Source organism: Macaca nemestrina, chromosome 9 (genome assembly GCF_043159975.1).
Source record: "Macaca nemestrina isolate mMacNem1 chromosome 9, mMacNem.hap1, whole genome shotgun sequence".
NCBI lineage: Eukaryota > Metazoa > Chordata > Mammalia > Primates > Cercopithecidae > Macaca > Macaca nemestrina.
The window spans coordinates 62,889,167-62,908,071 of NC_092133.1; the positions used below are offsets into that span (position 1 = coordinate 62,889,167).

An 18,905-nucleotide genomic window follows, 5' to 3' on the forward strand; every position below is an offset into this window, starting at 1 on the left:
AAATGGGATGTTCATACTGACAAGAGTCCAGACTTCTACACAGCAGAATTGACAGTGACAGTCCATTTCTTAAAGAAAGTTGGTGTCTGTGCTTCCTGCTGTCAGTCCTTACCACAGAGCTCATTGACTCTGGCATCAAAGGTATCAGCATCACCTCATGCCAAGCCTATACGAGGGAATCTAACTGCAAAGGAGCTTTGGAAATTGAAAAAGTTTGATTACATAAAACGTACAAATCTGGAGATTAATAACCTTCAAAGTTCTGAAAACAAAAATACGAGATTCATTTGTGTCTCTGCGTTTAAAAAGCAATTCCACAGACATTTTCACTGACTTCAAGGTTATCTTTTAAAAAAATGATACTACTGCTTTCATGTTTCTGTTCTGCTCCTTGCCAATGTAGTTAAAAATTGTTCCATTTTTGAAATCAGATAAATCTGCTAATTTGAGTGTGAATGTCCTCTTGTGGCTGCTTTCCTAGGTATATTTTATAGCTGACATGCTGCTAGCTGACAGATGTACTGCAGCTCCTATATAATTAATATCCTGGAGTTTCTATGTTTAAACAAAAATGCTTAAATCATATTATTTAACTGTTGATCAGAGATAAATTAAAATTTTCACTAATAAAAGACATTTTTAAATGGGACATTGTCTCAGCATTTCTTTTATCCCATCAGATTTTCATTTTACCTGAGATTTGTTAAATGAATAAACCAATTAATAAATAATAAAATAATTAATTCAGTTTATTTTTAGAGCAATTTTAGGTGCTCAGAAAAATTAAGCAGAAAGTACAGAGAGTTCCCACACATACACCCCATCCTCACACACAGACAATATTCCCCTCTGTCTATATCCTGCACCACAGCGGTACATTTGTTACAATCAATGAACACTGACACTTCATTATCACCCAAAGTACATAGTTTACATAAAGATTTTCTCCTAGGTTGGGTGCAGTGGCTCACACCTGTAATCCCAGCACTTTGGGAGGCCTAGGCAGGCGGATCACCTGAGGTCAGGAGTTCAAGACTACCTGGCCAACATAGTGAAACCCCATCACTACTAAAAAAAAAATTAGCCGGCAACTGTAATCCCAGTTACTCAGGAGGCTGAGGCAGGAGAATCACTTGAACCTGGGAGGCAGAGGTTGCAGTGAGCCGAGATTGTGCCACTGCACTGCAGCCTGGGCAACAGAGGGAGACTCCATCTCAAAAAAAAAAAAAAGAAAGAAAGAAAGATATTCTCCTGGTGGTGTACATTCTATGGGTATTGACAATAATAACATGTATCCACCATTGGAACTACAAAATAGTTTCACTGCCCTAAAAATCTTCTGTGCTCTACCTCCTCACCTCTCCCTCTTCACTAACCCCTGGCAACCACTAATCTGTTACTGTCTACATAGCTTTGCCTTTTCTAAATGTCGTATTGTTGGAATCAGATAGGATGTAGACTTTCAGATTGGTTCTTCTCACTTAGTCACTATGCATTTCAGTTTCTTCCATGTCTTTCCATGGCTTGGTAGCTCATTTTTTTCAGGGTTGAGTAATATTCCATTGTCTGAATATACCGTAGTTTATTTGTTCATTCACCTACTGAAGGACATCTTGATTTCTTTCATGTTTTGGCAATTATGAATAAAGCTTCTATGAACATCCATGCAGAAGTTCTAGTGTGTACATAAGTTTTCAAATACCTTGGGTAAATATCAAGGAGTGTGATTGCTGGGTCTTATGGTAAGAGTATGTTTAGTTTTGCAAGAAACTGCCAAACTGTCTTCGAAAGTGGCTGTACCATTTTGCATTCCCGCCAGAAATGAATGACAATGCTTCTTGCTCAGCATCCTTACCAACACTTGGTATTGCCAGTATTTTGGATTTCTGGCCATTGTATTAGATGTGTAATAATATCTTGTTGTTTTAGTTGGCAATTCCCCAATGATATATGATGTTGAACATCTTTTCATATGCTTATTGGACATCTGTATATCTTCTTTGGTTAGAGATTTGTTCAGGCCTTCAGTTCATTTTTCAGTTTGGTTGTTTTCTTATTGTTGAGTTTTAAGAGTACTTTGTACATTTTGGATGAGAATAGTCTTTTATCAAATCTATGTATTTCAAATATATTATTCCTGTGTGTGGCTTTGTTTTCTTATTCTCTTCATATTATCTTTTGAAGAACAGATTGTTTTTATTTTAATGAAGTCCAGCATATCAATTGTTTCCTTCATTGATCATAACTTTGATGTTGTATCTAAAAAGTTGCTGCCATTCTCAAAATCATCTAGATTTTCTCCTATGTTATCTTCTAAAAGTTTTATGGTTTTGCAGTTTACATTTAAGTCTATGACCCGTTTTGAGTTAATTTTTGAGCAGAGTGTTGGGGATGTGTAAAGATTCATTTTTCCACATTTGGATGTCCAGTGGTTTCAGCATCATTTCTGAAAAACTATCTTTTCTCCATTGTAATGCTTTTGCTCCTTTGTCAAATATTGGTTGACTATTTTTATGTGCATCTATTTCTATGCTCTCTATTCTATATTATTTATCTATTTACCTTTTTTGTACAAATACCATACCGGTTCAATCATTATAGCTTTCCAATAAAGCCTGAAGGCAGGTAATGTCAGTCCTCCAACGTTGCACTTCTCTTCCAATATTGAGTTGGCTATTCCGTGTCTTTTACCTGTTCATATAAACTTTAGAAGTAATTTGTCAATGTCCACAAAATAACTTGCTAGGATTTGTATTGAGATTGCATTGAACCTATAAAGTTGTGAAGAAGTGACATGTTTGACAATACTGAGTTTTCCTATCCACAAATATGGAGTATCTCCATTTATTTAGACTTCTAAAATATCTTTCATCAGAGATTTGTAGTTTTCCTCATAGAGATTTTAAATGTATACCTAAATATTTCATTTTTGAGGATGTTAAGGTAAATGATAATACGTTTTTAATTTAAAATTCCAGGCCGGGTGTGGTGGCTTATGCATATAATCCCAGCACTTTGGTAGGCCAAGGCAGGTGGATCACAAAGTCAGGAGTTCGATACCAGCCTGGCCAATATGGTGAAACCCCATCTCTACTAATAATACAAAAATTTGCCTGGCATGGTGGTGCATGCCTGTAATCCCACCTACTCAGGAGGCTGAGGCAGTAGAATCACTTGAACCCGGGAGGCGTAGGTTGCAGTGAGCCGAGATTGTGCCACTGCACTGCAGCCTGGGTGACAGAGTGAGACTCTGTCTCAGAAAAAAAAAAAAAAAAAGAAAGAAAGAAAAAAAGAAAATCCACTTGTCCACTTGTTTCTTGCTAGTATATAGGAAATCAGTTGACTTTTGTATATTAATCATATATTTTGCAACCTTGGTACAATCACTTGTTAGTTCCAGAAAGAGTTTTTTAGTCAATGCTTTTAGATTTTTGATATAGACAATCATGTCATCTACAAACAAAGACATTTTTATTTCTTTTTCCCAACCCAGGACTTTTTAGGTTTATATTTATTGCAGTATTATTTGTACTACCTCATTGAATTTTCCCAATAAATGAATAGGCGTGCTGTCCATAGACATTGTCTTCATCTTCCTAATGAGAGAATGATGGGCTAAGTTGCTCAGATTCACATGGTATTGAAATCAGGATTTGTTTGACTCTATGCTCTTTCCTACTACATTAGACTACACTGTCTTCCAAGGTTCTAACAAGTTTTTATTGTAAAAGCAGCATCACGTTTCTTACTTAAATTAGTTTCTACATCAAATCAGTTAATTTAATGGGCAACTTTCCTAAAATTTCTTTTAAATGTACCACACGCAAAAAAGAAAAACACATATCCAACAAAGTAAGTTAAAAAGCTTACAATGGATTTATGTAGTATAAAAATAGGTGGCAAATTTTTTAGCAATTAAAAATGTTTGAATACTAAAAACTATAAACATTGATTTAAACAAATCAAAGGAGGCCTGAATAATTGGAGAGATAAACCATGTTTGTGGATTGGAGAACTCAATACTGTTCAGATCTCAATCCTTTGTAAACTAATAGAGCGATTCGATATTATTTCTATCTTAATCTTAACAATAATTGTATAGGTACTGATAGGTTTATACTAAAATTTACATGGAAAAACAAAAGAAATAGAGTATCCAAAACAATTTTCTTAAAAAAAAGAAGTTAGAGGACTGACAACACCTGATTTCATAACTTACTATAAAGCTACAGTTTTAAAGACAATCTTGAATAAACAGTAGACACACAGATCAATGAAACAGAACACAGAGACCAGAGGCATACCTGCATATATAGGCCAATAGATATTTCACAAAGGTACAAACATGATTTAAAGGACAAATGATAGTCTTCTCAGCAAATAAGGCTGAAACAATTAGACATCCATATGCAACAAATAAGTGAACTTTGACCCCTTATTTCACACCACATACAAAAATTAACTAATACACAATCATTAATGCAAACCGTAAAATTATCAGACTTCCAGAGAAACATAAATGAAAGTCTTCATAACTCTGGATTAGACAAAAGTTTCCTATATAAATCATAAAAGCATAATCCATATGTAGTAAATTTAATAAATTTGATTTCATCGAAATTAAATGTTCTGCCATGGACAAGATACTCTGAAGACATTAGAAAAACAAGCCATAGAAATAGAGAACACATTTATAAATCTCATAAATAATAAAAAACTTGCATTCTAAATACATAAACAACATTAAACAATACAAAAATAAGAAAATAGGGCTTGAACATAAAATAAAAGATATCCAAATTGGAAAGGAAGAAGAATAGCTATATTCTCAGATGACATGATCTTGTATATAGAAAGTCCTAGGGAATACACACACACACACACACTGTATGAACAAGAGTGACTCTATTTAAATGTTAATCTGCCATGTGACTCCTGACTAACCCTAAGTCTAGGAATACCTCCAAGATGTCTAGCTGATGTATTACTTTTTATATAGAAATACCTGTTCACTGTAAGTTTTTCCTTTCCTCCAAGACAACCCTCGATGGTGTTGCATACATCATAGGCTAAGAGGCCCATAGCTACCTACTCATTCCTTCCAGAGCATGTACACTTTTTCCCCAAATTAAAGCCCTGTGACTAGGGGGTCATAGTGCAGAGATCTACCTGTCTTGCAGCTGCATAAGACATGCTTCCATTTGTAAGTTCTCCCAATAAATCACTCTTTTCCTATAATCTAGATCTGTCTGCCTCACTCTTTGCTTTCTTCACTGTTAGCCTTTGGGAGATGCTTTGTATATACAGCCCTTTCAGGGAACACACATGCAGACAACAACAATTAGACCTAAAAAGTTCAGCAAGGTTGCAAGATTCAAAATTAATGTACAAATAACAGGCCAGGCATGGTGGCTCACACCTGTAATCCCAGCACTTTGGGGGACTGAAGCGGGCAGGTCACCTGAGGTCAGGAGTTCAAGACCAGTCTGGCCAATGTGGTGAAACCTTGTCTGTACTAAAAATACAAAATTAGCTGGATGTGGTGGCGTGTGCCTGTAATCCCAGCTACTCGGGAGGCTGAGGCAGGAATATCGCTTGAAACTGGGAGGTAGAAGTTGCAGTGACCCGAGATTGCACCATCGCACTCTAAGCTGGGCAAAAAGAATAAAACTCCATCTCAAAAAAAAGAAATAAATAAATGAATAAATATATATATATAATAAATTATATTTCAATACACTACAATAAAAAAATCTGAAAATGAAATTAAGAAACAATTCCATTTACAATAGCATCAAATAGAATAAAATTTATTGATAATAAAATTTACTGAATATATTTAATGAAATGAGTGCAGACTGAAAACTACAAAACATTGTTGAAAAAATAGAAAAACAACCCATGTTCATCGATCAGAAGACGTAATATTGTTAAGATGGAAATACTCCCAAACTGATCTACAGATTCGATGCAATCCCTATCAAAATTTCAGATTGTCATTGAATAAATTACAAGTTTATCCTAAGATTCATATGGACATACAAGGAATCTATAAAAGCCAAACAACATTAATAAAAAGAAGAACAATAGTGGAGGACTCATACTTTCTGGTTTTAAATCTTACTGCAAAGATAAAGTAATCAAAATAGAGTGGTACTGGCATAAAGGTTGACATATAGATCAATGGAATAGAATTGAATCTTGAAATAAACCCTCACATTTAGAGTTGATTTACTTACAGCAATTTAATTGAAAAATAATTGTCTTTTCAAGAAATGACCTGGAATAATGGGAATCTACATGCAAAAGAATGAAATTGGACTCTTATCTAACACCAAGTGCAAAAAATAACTAAAAATAGATCAAACACCTAAGTGTGAGAGCTAAAAGTATAAAACTCATGGAAGAAAATATAAAAATAAATCTTTATGAAATTGGATTAGGCAATGACTTCTTAGATATGGAACCAAATGCACAGATGACAAAAGAAAAAAAAATAGATAAGCTGCATGTAATCAAAATGTAAAACCTTCGTGCTTCAAAGGATACCATCAAGAAAGGGAAAACAGAACCCACGGCATGGAAGAAAAATTTTGCAAATCATATATCTGATAAGGGTGTTACATCTAGAATTCATAAAAACGGGCAAATGATCCAAACAGATATTTCTATTAAAAAGGTATACAGATGAACAATAAGCACATGACAAGCTATTCAATATCATTAGCCAACAGGAAAATATGGAGAAAAGCCACTTCACCCCCACTTTTATGGCTATAATCAAAGATAAATAGTAACAACTGTTGGCATGTAGAGAATTGAAGCCTTCATACACTGCAGATGAGAATGTAAAATGGTAGATCCTAGCACCACTGAAAAACAGTTTAATGCTGTCTCAAACTGTTAAACATAGAGTTATCATATGACCGAAACCCAGAAATGCCATTCCTACGTATATATCCAAGAGAAATGAAATAGTACATCTACACACAAACTTGTATATAGATGTTCATCAGAATTATTCATAACACCCAAAAAAGTGGAAATGACCCAGATGTTCACCAACATATGAACAGAGAATGAAGTGCGGTACACAACAGTATACAACAGAACTGGCCATAGCAGAAATGAAGTACTGATGCATGCTACACATAGATGAACCTTGAAAACATTATGCCAAGTGAAAAAAACTGTTATAAAGACCACATATTGTATGGTTCCTTTATATTTAACGTCCAGAGTAAGAAAATGTGTAGAGATAGAAAATAGGGCTTGAAACTAGATTAATAGTTTGATAGATTAATAGTTCTCTAGTTTGAAGGAGATAGAAAAAATGTTTTAAAATTGATTGTGGTGATAGTTGCACAACTCTGTGGAATATTAGAAACAATCGAAACTAGTGAATTGTATAGTACATGATTTATATCTTGACAATAGATATCTCAAGAAAAGTTAATTGATATCATTTGTAATTAGGGAAATGCAAGTTAAACCATTGTGAAATAATACTACATACATATTAAAAATAGCAGAAAACAGAACACATACACAAATTGTCAATATGAAATATTGGCAAGGATGTGGAGCAACTAGAATTCTCATACATTGTTAGTGGGAATGCAAAATAGTCTAGCCCCTTTGGAAAACAGTTTGGCAGTTTCTTATACAGTTAAGTATACATGTTCCACATGACTCAGCAAATCCGCTTCTGGGTGTCTACTACAGAAACAAATATTTGTTTACAAATAGAAATCTATACTCATTCCTCAGTCTAAATGTTGCCAGTCCTTCTGTCTCTAAACTTTCCCTCTATTCTCATCTTCTTTTCCTAATTCAACTTTTAACCCCTACATTCTCTTTAGTTCATAGTTTAGAAGCCTACTTTCAAAATTGGAATGTTTAATCCCAAACTAACTCAATCTCCATATAAGTTCCCATAGGACCCAGTAGTTCATCAGTTATTACAACCATACATAATTGCCATTTACTTCTATTTAGCTCCTCCTAAATGCTAGGATCCAAAAGGGCAGCATATACTTCCTCTGATTGTGATTGAATCTCTAGCACTAGCTGTGCTTCTGTTTTATTTTTAAATTTATTTGAAGAACATTTGGCCTTTTGCAAGCATAATGCAAACTTTAAACATCATATTGCTAGCTAAGAAAAATTTAAAGCAATGTAGATAGTTCTCCTTTGACCCAATGATCTGACTAGACGAATAGCTGAAATAAAATAATGAGAGTAAGACTTTAGAGTGAAAAAAGGAGAGGAAGAGAGATAATTTGTAATACACAGTCACTAGGCTGATTCAAAGCACCAAAGTGAAACTCTCTAAGGATGTTTCACTTTTATATTGGAACTCCATATATAATTTCATAAAAATGCCAACGTGATTTTGAAAACTCAAGTCTCCTCAGGTTGCTTATACCTTGGACAAAGTGATCAATGTAATTCAGAGTAAATTTGACTTTGTTTTTTAGTGATGGGAGCATTTCTTAAAAAGTATCAAATCTAACATTTCCATCTTGCAGAAAGCACCAAACCTAGTTAATTTTCTCATGAAAGGAACTTTCTGAATATACAAAGCTACAGATTTAACTAGGTCTAATACACACATGAATGATCCTTTGGCAAGGTCCCCCTTCCTCTCTCAACCCCTACCCTAACATGGGTTGTAAGCAGCAGAGGAGATAAAGGGGAAACAGCTGATCTCCTCTGTGTTTCTCTAATCCATTTCAATTCACCTCCTAATTCAAGATAAATCACTACAGGAAAGAAAGCTGGGAGGAACCCACTTCCCTAAATCAAGTTCTCTTCCTGTATTTTACTAGGTAGTTGCAATACCTGATTCTTACCAAAATAACATTCTCTAGATCTTATTGACATCTTTAACAAAAATCCATCTTGTTGAGTCTTGTCTTTTCAAAACTCAACTCTAGAGCAGAAATTGCAAAACTAGTGATTCTTGCCATTATATATTGTCATAAGTGATGGGATTGTATTTTTACTTTAATTTTGTTTTAAATTGATTTAGCTGTCTACACTTCAAAATAAACAGGCTTTTACATTGAAATCTGTATTTCTTAGTTCTTTTGAGAAATGTGAATGTCTGTCAACACTAGGCCTGCATTCATGCACAGTAATAATTGACTGGGGATGAGTTGAGGCCAACCTCTTTAGACTGGGTGTATACTCATTATTTCACCACAGCCTCAAGCGGCTGAGCCCTTTCTTTCACTCATTACTTCTTTGTAACCTACTGTAACCATTTGAATTTTCTGTCTCTACCTTAGGGCTGAGAGGAGGCTGAGTGATAGGGAGCGGCAACTCTAAATGCATTTTAAAGATTAGGAAGAATATTCCTAATAAAATGCCCTTCGATTCTATACTTCTAATAGGAACTCAATAACATATTGAGGATTAAGTAAGGAAGCTAACTAGTATATACAACACTGGTTAAAAGACAAAAGGGTTCCAAACAATCAACCTACAAATGGACTACTTGTACTTTCTCATTAGAAGATGATGACTGATTTTCGTAGGTCTGGTGTCCTGGGCTAATCACTAAGCAATAGGTAAGCAGTTACTTGAGAGTTAGAAAGAATGACTGCATGCAGATTTTACAGGCAGAAGTGTGGGCTTCCCAGCTCTCTGCTTCTCTAATTAAGGAAGCTGGAATAAGAAGAAATCTAATCAACTCAGAATTTTTGCAGCCTGATGTACTCAATAGCAGGTCTTTTGCCCAAAAGCGTTCAGAAAGGTTTCTCTTCTCTTCATTTAAATAATTAAACATAAAACTTGGGCTCACTTTCTACTTTTAAATTTATTATGCTACCTTTATCCCTTTAATCTCTGGCATTGATAGAATTGAGCTGATATCTACTCTTCCATATATTAGCTGTGTGATCTTAAGTGAGTTACTTAATTTCTCTCAGCTAGGGTTTCCTTATCAGCAAAATGGTAATAATAGTATTTATCTCCATCATTGTGAGCATTGATATAATGAGGTAATGAGTGTAAAGTCCTTGTGATTTTGGCACAGATTACTAAATATTTTATTTATTTTCCTTTATTTTCTTCCCTTTACTTTTTATTACTTTAAAAGTTATTTTCATCCTATAAAAGCCATAAAATAACCACTCCTACAATATGTCTAGTTAACTAGCCTCTTCCATTCACCATCAAATTACCTACACGTATGAAACAAATAAAATAACTCTCCCCGCTGGTTTTTAGAAACTTGAATATCAGGAATGGAGAAAATTATTTTAATCTCACATCCTCCATTTATAGATAATGAAACTGAATTCCAAAATTCAGTGACTTATTAAAAGCACTTCAGCATGGGAGTAGAACTTACTCATTTTAAAACACAAAAGACAAAAATGGAACGAGGCTTTAAACAGTAGGGTTCTGTATATATAAGCCCTAAAGAGCACATTGTAGGGACTCATTATGCTTGTGTTTAATTGAGTGAAATAGTGAATTGATTAAAAAGAACAGATCATCCCCAAAGTGCATGATCAGGCTGATGATTAAAACAAAGTTTGGTTTCAAGACTGGGATTATTCTTCAGCTAGTTGTCAATTAGCATGTTTGCTTGTTACCTCTTGACCAAATACCATGTTGGAGATCAATCTGGGGAAGTTTCCAAGTTCAGAGAAGTTTCACACACCAATTAATTGTATATTAAAACTTTGGGCTGGGCACAGTGGCTCACGCCTGTAATCCCAACACTTTGGGAAGTTGAGGCAGGCAGATCACCTTAAGTCAAGAGTTTGAGACCAGCCTGGTCAACATGGTGAAACTCCATCTCTACTAAAAATACAAAAATTAGCCGTGCGCGGTGGCAGGCACCTGTAATCCCAGCTATTTGGGAGGCTGAGGCAGGAGAATCTCTTGAATCTAGGAGGCAGAGGTTGCTGTGAGCTGAGATCACATCACCGCACTCCAGCCTGGGCGACAGAGGGTGAGACTCGTCTCAAATAAACAAACGACAACAAAAGAACCTTGGGTACATAATTTTAGCAGAGGATTTTGCATATGACAACTTTTGACCTGTTAATGTTGCTGAAAAACAATTCTATCTGAAATTGAAAGTTGGATACAAGGGTCCAACAACTATATACATTTGAAAATTACCTTAAGTGAAATTTTCAAAAGGAAAATTTGTCAGAGGTATCTGAAGATTCAGGTGATCTCTTTTCAGGCAAGATTTTTGAAAAAAAAATTAGAGAGGAAAGGGGAAACAAATGTTTCCTGAACGATGATGTCCACATTGTGTGGCATTTGGTACTTTAATGCGTTGGTATTCATAGGATCCTACTTTCTTCATGTTGCAGTGGAGCATCTCTTTTACAACGCAGAAATAAGAGCTATTAAATGTTTTTCCTAAGAACACCTCGCCAGGATTCAAACCCAAGTCTGTCTCCATATTTCATACATTACTCAATAAATCATGTTGTTATGCACATTTCAAGATTTTCTATGGGGTTAATAGATGTTCATTTATTCAATAATTCATTCAATATTTATTGAACACTGCACTTACTAAATGTCAGACTAGGAAACAAAAACAAAGGTTCTAGACAGTATGTCCAGGGTCCAGCACAGTATATGGTCACAATAGGCTTTAAAGACATATGTATTAAATAAATGAATAAAGACACTTCTGCTCTCAACTTGCTCATTATCTACCTAGAACTGCACTGTCTGATATCTGGCCACCAGCCATGTGGCTACTGAGCACTTAAAATGTGGCCAGGGTAGATTAAGATGGGCTTTAAATATAAAATATATATCCCAGATTTTAAGTCTTAGCATAAAAAGAAATATAAAATATCTCATTAATGGCTTTTATATTGATTTGATTTATATTGAAATTACAGTGTTTGGGGTATATTGAATTAAATGAAACATATTAAAATCAGTTTACCTGTTTAGTTTTTTAATCTTTTAGTGTGGATCCTAGAAAATTTAAAACTATACATGTAATTTCTTTCAATTCTTATTGGCCAGCCTTAACCTAGTGCTGTTAAGTCCTGGGGCACTTGCTTTTCTGTTTCAAGTTCATTATTTTTTTTTTTTTTTTTTTTTTTTTGAGACGGAGTCTTGCTCTGTAGCCCGGGCTGGAGTGCAGTGGCCGGATCTCAGCTCACTGCAAGCTCCGCCTCCCGGGTTTACGCCATTCTCCTGCCTCAGCCTCCGGAGTAGCTGGGACTACAGGCGCCCGCCACCTCGCCCGGCTAGTTTTTTGTATTTTTAGTAGAGACGGGGTTTCACGGTGTTAGCCAGGATGGTCTCGATCTCCTGACCTCGTGATCCACCCGTCTCGGCCTCCCAAAGTGCTGGGATTACAGGCTTGAGCCACCGCGCCCGGCCTCAAGTTCATTATTAAAAGTAGTTCTATTCTCTCTCTTTTATGTATGATAATAAGTTAGGTTTTAAATGCAGTTTATTTTAAATGCAATCTATGTTTGTGAGATTAGAATCCATTGTTAGAGGTTAGAAATTTTTGTATTCAGATGCAAAACAGTCCATACGCAGGCTCTACTAAAATATGACTTCCCTTTCGTCCCTTTCCTGATGAGAAGCTACCACAGTTCTCCAAATATATTACTGACAGCTATACAAGATGAAGTCTAACCTGTGCAGCCTGATAATCAAATATTTAACGCTATTCAACTGCATCTATCCCATCTCATGCTCCTGCCAACTTAGCTATCTAGATTTCCTTTTTACAGTATTCCTGGAACACAGGAATGAGCATTGTGCTGTTATCTCTACTTGGAGTTCTTTTAAAACATAATCCAATGACTGCCTAGTTTTTAAGGTTCAACTTATTGTTTACCTCTTGCCAAATTCCCAAACTACTATAATTCCATGTAGTTTTCTCTTTTCTCTGAATTCTAAGACACTAATATTCCATTTAAAAATATATATACTTGACTGTGGGAAGGCTCTTACTTTTCTATAAATGAATCATTACCCTTTTCTTATATTCCAAACACTGTCAGTGGAAAATGCATACAGAAATCACTGCAACATAGAAAGGAACTCACTGTACATTCAGGTTAAGCTTTTAAGGGTCATGTTCAGCCACATCTTTCTAACAGTAAAAGGAATAAGATGCTGAGCAGTTTGTAAGCCAGGGAGTGGGCAGTCACACCGGTGTGCTCTGTTCTACATAAGTAAAAGCATTCCTGACTATAGCATCCCTTCCCTACCAAAACAGGAGAGTTGCCAAGATGCTCACTTAGAACAGTTGTTGGTTTGTGTACAAGTGTTAAGTATGGGTTTGTTCTTTTTCTTTTACATCTTTTTGAGGGAAAGAAGAAGGAAGAATGGAAGGGGACTGTAAAAGCTGTATTTATTTATAATCAAACATATCCTTATTTGATAACAGATGACCAATTAAAGCAATGTGTGAAACTTGAGCAGCATTCTGTCAAAAAGCAAAGAAATTAGTAGAGCTCATAGCAATCAGCACTTCTTGCAAACAGCAAGAGTCCCCTCTAAAGCCTTCTGTCTTGGCACTGGGGCTTTGCTAAATCTGGCTCACCATTTTGCGAGTGGGGACAATCATCTTTGTAGGTGGTAGGGAAGTATTATAATTAAATGTCCACCCACTTTTTCCTTTCTGATGAAAGGCTCCCATGAAACTTCCTAAAATAAGGTGCATAAAGATAGATGAATTTTTGATGAGTAAGTCGAAGCACCAACAAACCTGGCTTTCCACATAGCGAAAATTCTTCAATTTATAGAGAAATTTCAGGCCTAGATCATTAATACCATCATATTTAACGATAACTAACATGATAAAATCCATAGGGTCTCTGGAGATGTCACTGTTTTTGTTGGTAGTGATTGTAGTGTTCAGCATGAACTGACTTGTAGAAAACAAATAGAATTCAAAAACGAGAGTGAAATTTTTCAAAATTGATTTTAGAGAAATATTAAATGATAGTCATTTAATCATAATAGCCTTTATAATAATAAATAATGAATTTATTAAATGTAATGGCATTCCTCTGAATAATAGTTATGTTACCACATTAGGTTTAGAAACTATATCTCTGAGATAGCAAATGGCTTGAAAGATGTTGTTGAATTGTCAGAAACTTTTTATGAGGGAACTCTGGAATAGAGTCTATAGTGTCTGCTTTTGATAATTAATGGTAATGGCATTTACTAAAATTACTGTGAAGAATTAATTTTAAGTACTTATATGCAGTAGAGTAGGGAGCTTCTCTGCTTAGTAACTGAGCTCAGACATATATTTCAAGTCCAGTTACTAGAATCCACAAAGTCAATATTTTAGAAAGAAAAAGAAGTTAAAATTAATTGGTACTATAAATGTTTTCCTTCATTCAATATGGATTTATTAGGCATGAGCTGTATAGACTTTGCTATCAGAGAAGCCTCAAAGCAATAATCCTCTCTAGAACTAATGAATATTTTTATCTGTAAACTAAATTTCATATTTTTATCTTCCTATTCAATAGATTTTATTGGCGGAAACCAGTAGAGATAATGGTGCTCTAAGTCACCAAAAAGGTGAGATCAAAGTACTGGGGAGCATATGAACACATATGTCATTAATTGAACACCTTTGTCATTCATTGCTAATCACTATGTGAAGATGACTTTTAAAATACTCCTGACTACTTCTTATCCTTCCCTACTGTGGTTCTGTGGATCCAAGAACACAGAGTAACTTGGATGCTCAAAGTAGGAAAAGTTTGCATAATAGGTACTCAGTTCAGCATAACCAAGATAAAATTAGCCACAAAGTTCTAGATTCTCTAGTTACTGGCACTACCCAGGGTTTTATAACCATCATTACCCATGATCATTTTATACTAAACTACAATAATAGATGTGGTGACGCATCTGAGGTCTCCTCCTGTATTATTAGTATAGCGGGACACCTCAGATGTGTCACCACCAGAGAACAGGCATGTTCAGACCAAATTCATTGGCCACTGTCCTCCTCATTTCTGTTGTTTTTTTCCGAATTCCCCAGATCTTTTTGTTTTTCAGATTATTACCCACATAATTTTTCAATATTTCATTTTCTGCTTTGTGTTTAGTCCTACTTTTTACTATCTTTTTGTCAAAGTTTCACGTTAACCATTATTTAAAGAGTTCCTTTAACAGTGTGGAGGTTTTCTTCAAAGATTTGATAGAAATCTTTAAAAATGGGCTTTTTTTCTCATTTAAGTCTTATTTCAACACGTTCATTGATTTTAGATTTCTCTGACAAACATGGCTGAGGTATCAAAACCCAGACATGTTGATAACAGCTTTTTCTCCAAGTCAGTTAGAATATAAGACTTTCTGGCCTGCTATGTCAAATTGCCCAACTAGGGAATAAGATGAGTGTATGCGCATGTCTTTGGGGTGGGGTGGCAGGGAGCAAGGAAGTGGGGGATTGTTAAACAGTCTATACAAGGAGAACTCACATTGTCCTCCGAAACTGATATATTTAGGCTCTCCTATTTTCCAGGAGTCTATCATAGACACTTCTGTCTCAATGTTTGTAGTAAATTAATGAATTAATGATGATTTTCTCTGTTGCTTTGGTTAGGAATATCCTTTCAAAAAAAGATTTTTCTGGGAGATAAATGCAGTACTGTTTTTTCTTCTTCATGAGATAGACACACACACACACACACACACACACACAGAGTGAGAGAGAGAGAGAGAGAAACAACCTAGTGTGCAAGCAGTATGCCTAAAAATCATTTTCATTTTCTCTTGTTATAGGAAACTATAAGTCTGTAAGTCTCTTAGTTGAAAAAAAAATTTGTCACATCATAGAATTTAAGAAACTTGGAGTGACCTTAGATATTATTCTGTCTAACTTTCATTTTATAGATAAAGCAAATGAAACCCTGAGAAGAGTAGTGGCCACAAATACTTTGCTATTCCTTCTATTGAGAAATGCAATCTCACTGCTCCCTTTTCCTGTGTCTGGGCAGGCTCTGTAATTGGTTTGACCAATAGAATACAAATGACAACTTCAACTTCCTATTTCTTGCTTGCATTTGGGACTTCTCATCTAAGAACCCAACCACCATGCTGTGAAAAGCTGAAGCTACATGAAGAAGCCAATGATTGATGCACCAGTCGACAACCACAGCTAAGCCCCCAGCTGACAGTTAACAGGCACTTTCAGTCATGTGAATATGCCATTTAGCATGTCCGGACCAGGCCAACCTTTGGCAGGCTCCATTCCCTGCCAGTATCTGACAGCAATCACATGAGAAACCTTAAGCAAAATTTGCCCAGCTCTTCCTAGTTAACCCATAGATTAGTGAGAGAAAACAAATAGTTGGTTTAAGCCATTAAATTTCAGGATGGTTTGTTATATAGTAAAAGCTCATTGGAAATGAAAGTGACTTAGACCAAAGCTTCTAAGCATTACCAGAGTGAAAACCAGAACTCATATATCATCCCAAACCTCATATAATCTCATTATCTCATTATAATGTGTTAAGGTAACATGTTGAGTTAAATGAGATCCAGTTTCAGTCTCCCAATAGTTCATAATTCCAAAATAGTGTATTCTTTTAAAACTCATAAGGAATGCAGAATTTCCAAAATTCTTAAACTTTAAAATTAATTCTTAGAGCTGTGTCTACCTAACAGTAACCCATCATTTGGTATAAAGTAGCACTCCCAAGTGTTCCTCGAAGGTAGTATCTTACTAATGTACCATGAAAGAAAGAGAGATAAGTAGATTTAATTTGTGTAAATTAAATTAAAGAGGTCTCTTTGCTTCAGGATTTTTCAAGAATGTAAATTTTCCAAGAGGAGCTATAGATAGTCCTTTTTTTCCTAAAATTGTTTGACCAGGGCACCCTTCTTCATCAAAAAACTAAATTGAGAAATAGGAAGAGGAATTGAATTTTGTCAGCATAAACCAAGTTTTGCTTTCAGAGGATTTCATAAAAAGAAGTTGTTTTCATAATTCAGTTGTCTTCAGCTTAGAGAATACATTTTTAGATAACACTTTTATGACTGTCAGGGACTATGCTTAGTTATGTTTTTTACAACCTGTTCCCATTGCTTTCCCCCCTTACTTTTAACATTCTTTTCTGTGTACAGTTAATAAATCTTTCTGGAATGTGTAGATGAAGGAATAAATAAAAGCGGATAAATAATAAATAATTCAATTAATTAAAAATTATCCTGAAATGTTTCATTAACAATGTCAATGACTATGAATGGGCCCAAAGGTTTTTGAGCCAACCCCTCATTTAGTTTAATAACCTGGAAATTAGCTCCAACTCTAATTAGCTTGGTTTGGGTTTTGTATCTTTATTTACATCTAAGGCCAATTGAAATGGTAACACTTACCGTATCTAACAGAGTTCTTGGGAAATTCAAAGGAGATTTCAAAGCTGGAGGTAGAACAGTTTTGGGCTACAAAAATTGCAGTAATCATGTATTCATCCATTACTTTAATTTTCTAGTTCTGGAGATTGAGATCCGGAAAGAGAGTTTATAGTGCAAATGCTAGTGGCACTGGAAACCTCCTCCCCATGGATCCACATTAAAGATGTTAGGAAAGTTCTCTTTTTCAGTAGATGTTATATTGATTGGTGTGATTCCAATTCACATCCTGATTATTAGTCAGAAGCTTTACAAGCATTTGGGCCATGAAAACATATTTCGCCACTGAATTCATGACTGGTATAGGAAGGTGTGGCGGTCAAAACATTTAATAACCCATATGGCATGGCCACTGACAACCAGAGTAGACACCAGCCATAAACGACTGGTGCAGCCATGCTCATGAGTATGAGCCATACTGAATATCATCTCAGCTCTAGCGATCTAGTAAACAACGTTTCCCACTTCTTGTCACTGGTTTGTGGCCTTGTGAATACTGTCATCTTATTTGTGTTAGAAATTCCTCCATTCAGGCTGTCTCTTAAAGTATACTTCTGTTATTGATATCCATAATACAGTAAGTTCTATTATCTCTCTCCTGGGAAGCTATCAGCACTTCACAGCTCCTTCAGCAATATGCTATCCTGCTACAAAAAATCATGGTGCGCTCCCATGTCTCCAGTTACCAAGCAGAGGGAATAATAGTTTTACTGTCTTCTTTTGCCCCTATGGGGACATGAGCCAATTCACTACCCCTACTTACTTATTCCTGGATCTCTCTATCCTGTATATCCTATATTCTTGTTCTGTAGTCATGCTACATAGTTAAATATGTCTTGAAAGGCTGATAGAATAATGCAGCTACAAAAAGATGGCAGAGAAATAATAAAATAATATGAGATAGAGTACTTGATACTTTTAAGTCAGAATGGGAAGAAAATATTTGTAAGGATAAATCCAAGTATCTGCATTTAGCTAGTTCCTTTGTGAAGCTCTGATAAAATATGCATTAAAAAATAAGACAAGCCAATGTGGAGTGATCTATACAATTGGACATATACACCTTCATATCACCTTGACCAGACTCTGCTGTATTTGTAACATGGTGTCAAAAGTTTTTATTTGGGTACAATTCAACCATAAATGGAGAATGGGAGCCTCATTCTCCCAGACTTTAGTGAGTTACAGTTCCAGCATGCTTACCTCTACAAGCCTGCTGGTGTGTTCATGAAATATCGCAGCATATTCTTTTATTTCCTTCTCCCGGCCATTCTTAGCAGCTTCAATGAGGACCAAAAGTGGGACTGTCGTATCCAAGAAAGAGTCTGACACATGATCTATAATAGCCTTGCGGAGCTGAGAAGAAATGAAAAATTCAGGTTTTTTTTTTTCCCAGGAAATAGTTCACTGTTTCCTTTTCTTACAATCTCAGTAGTTACACAACTCATTTTATTCATTTTTGCCCAATTCCTAAAATCACAATATTTAAGGATATAAAAAATGTC

General features: G+C 35.3%; 1 protein-coding gene across 20 annotated transcripts in view; it reads right to left on the reverse strand.

Annotated features, from left to right (window-relative positions):
- The window catches only part of LOC105466141 (catenin alpha 3), a 1,883,635-nt gene that overhangs the window by 817,617 nt on the left and 1,047,113 nt on the right, over positions 1 to 18,905 (reverse strand). For all 20 annotated transcript variants that reach the window (XR_011607352.1, XR_011607354.1, XR_011607355.1 and 17 more), the window contains one exon: positions 18,604 to 18,756. Coding sequence is in view for 16 of the 20 variants with exons in the window: in XM_071068753.1 (XP_070924854.1) it covers positions 18,604 to 18,756 (153 nt within the window). In the remaining 4 variants the exon portion in view is untranslated. The remainder of the gene's footprint in view (positions 1 to 18,603; positions 18,757 to 18,905) is intronic.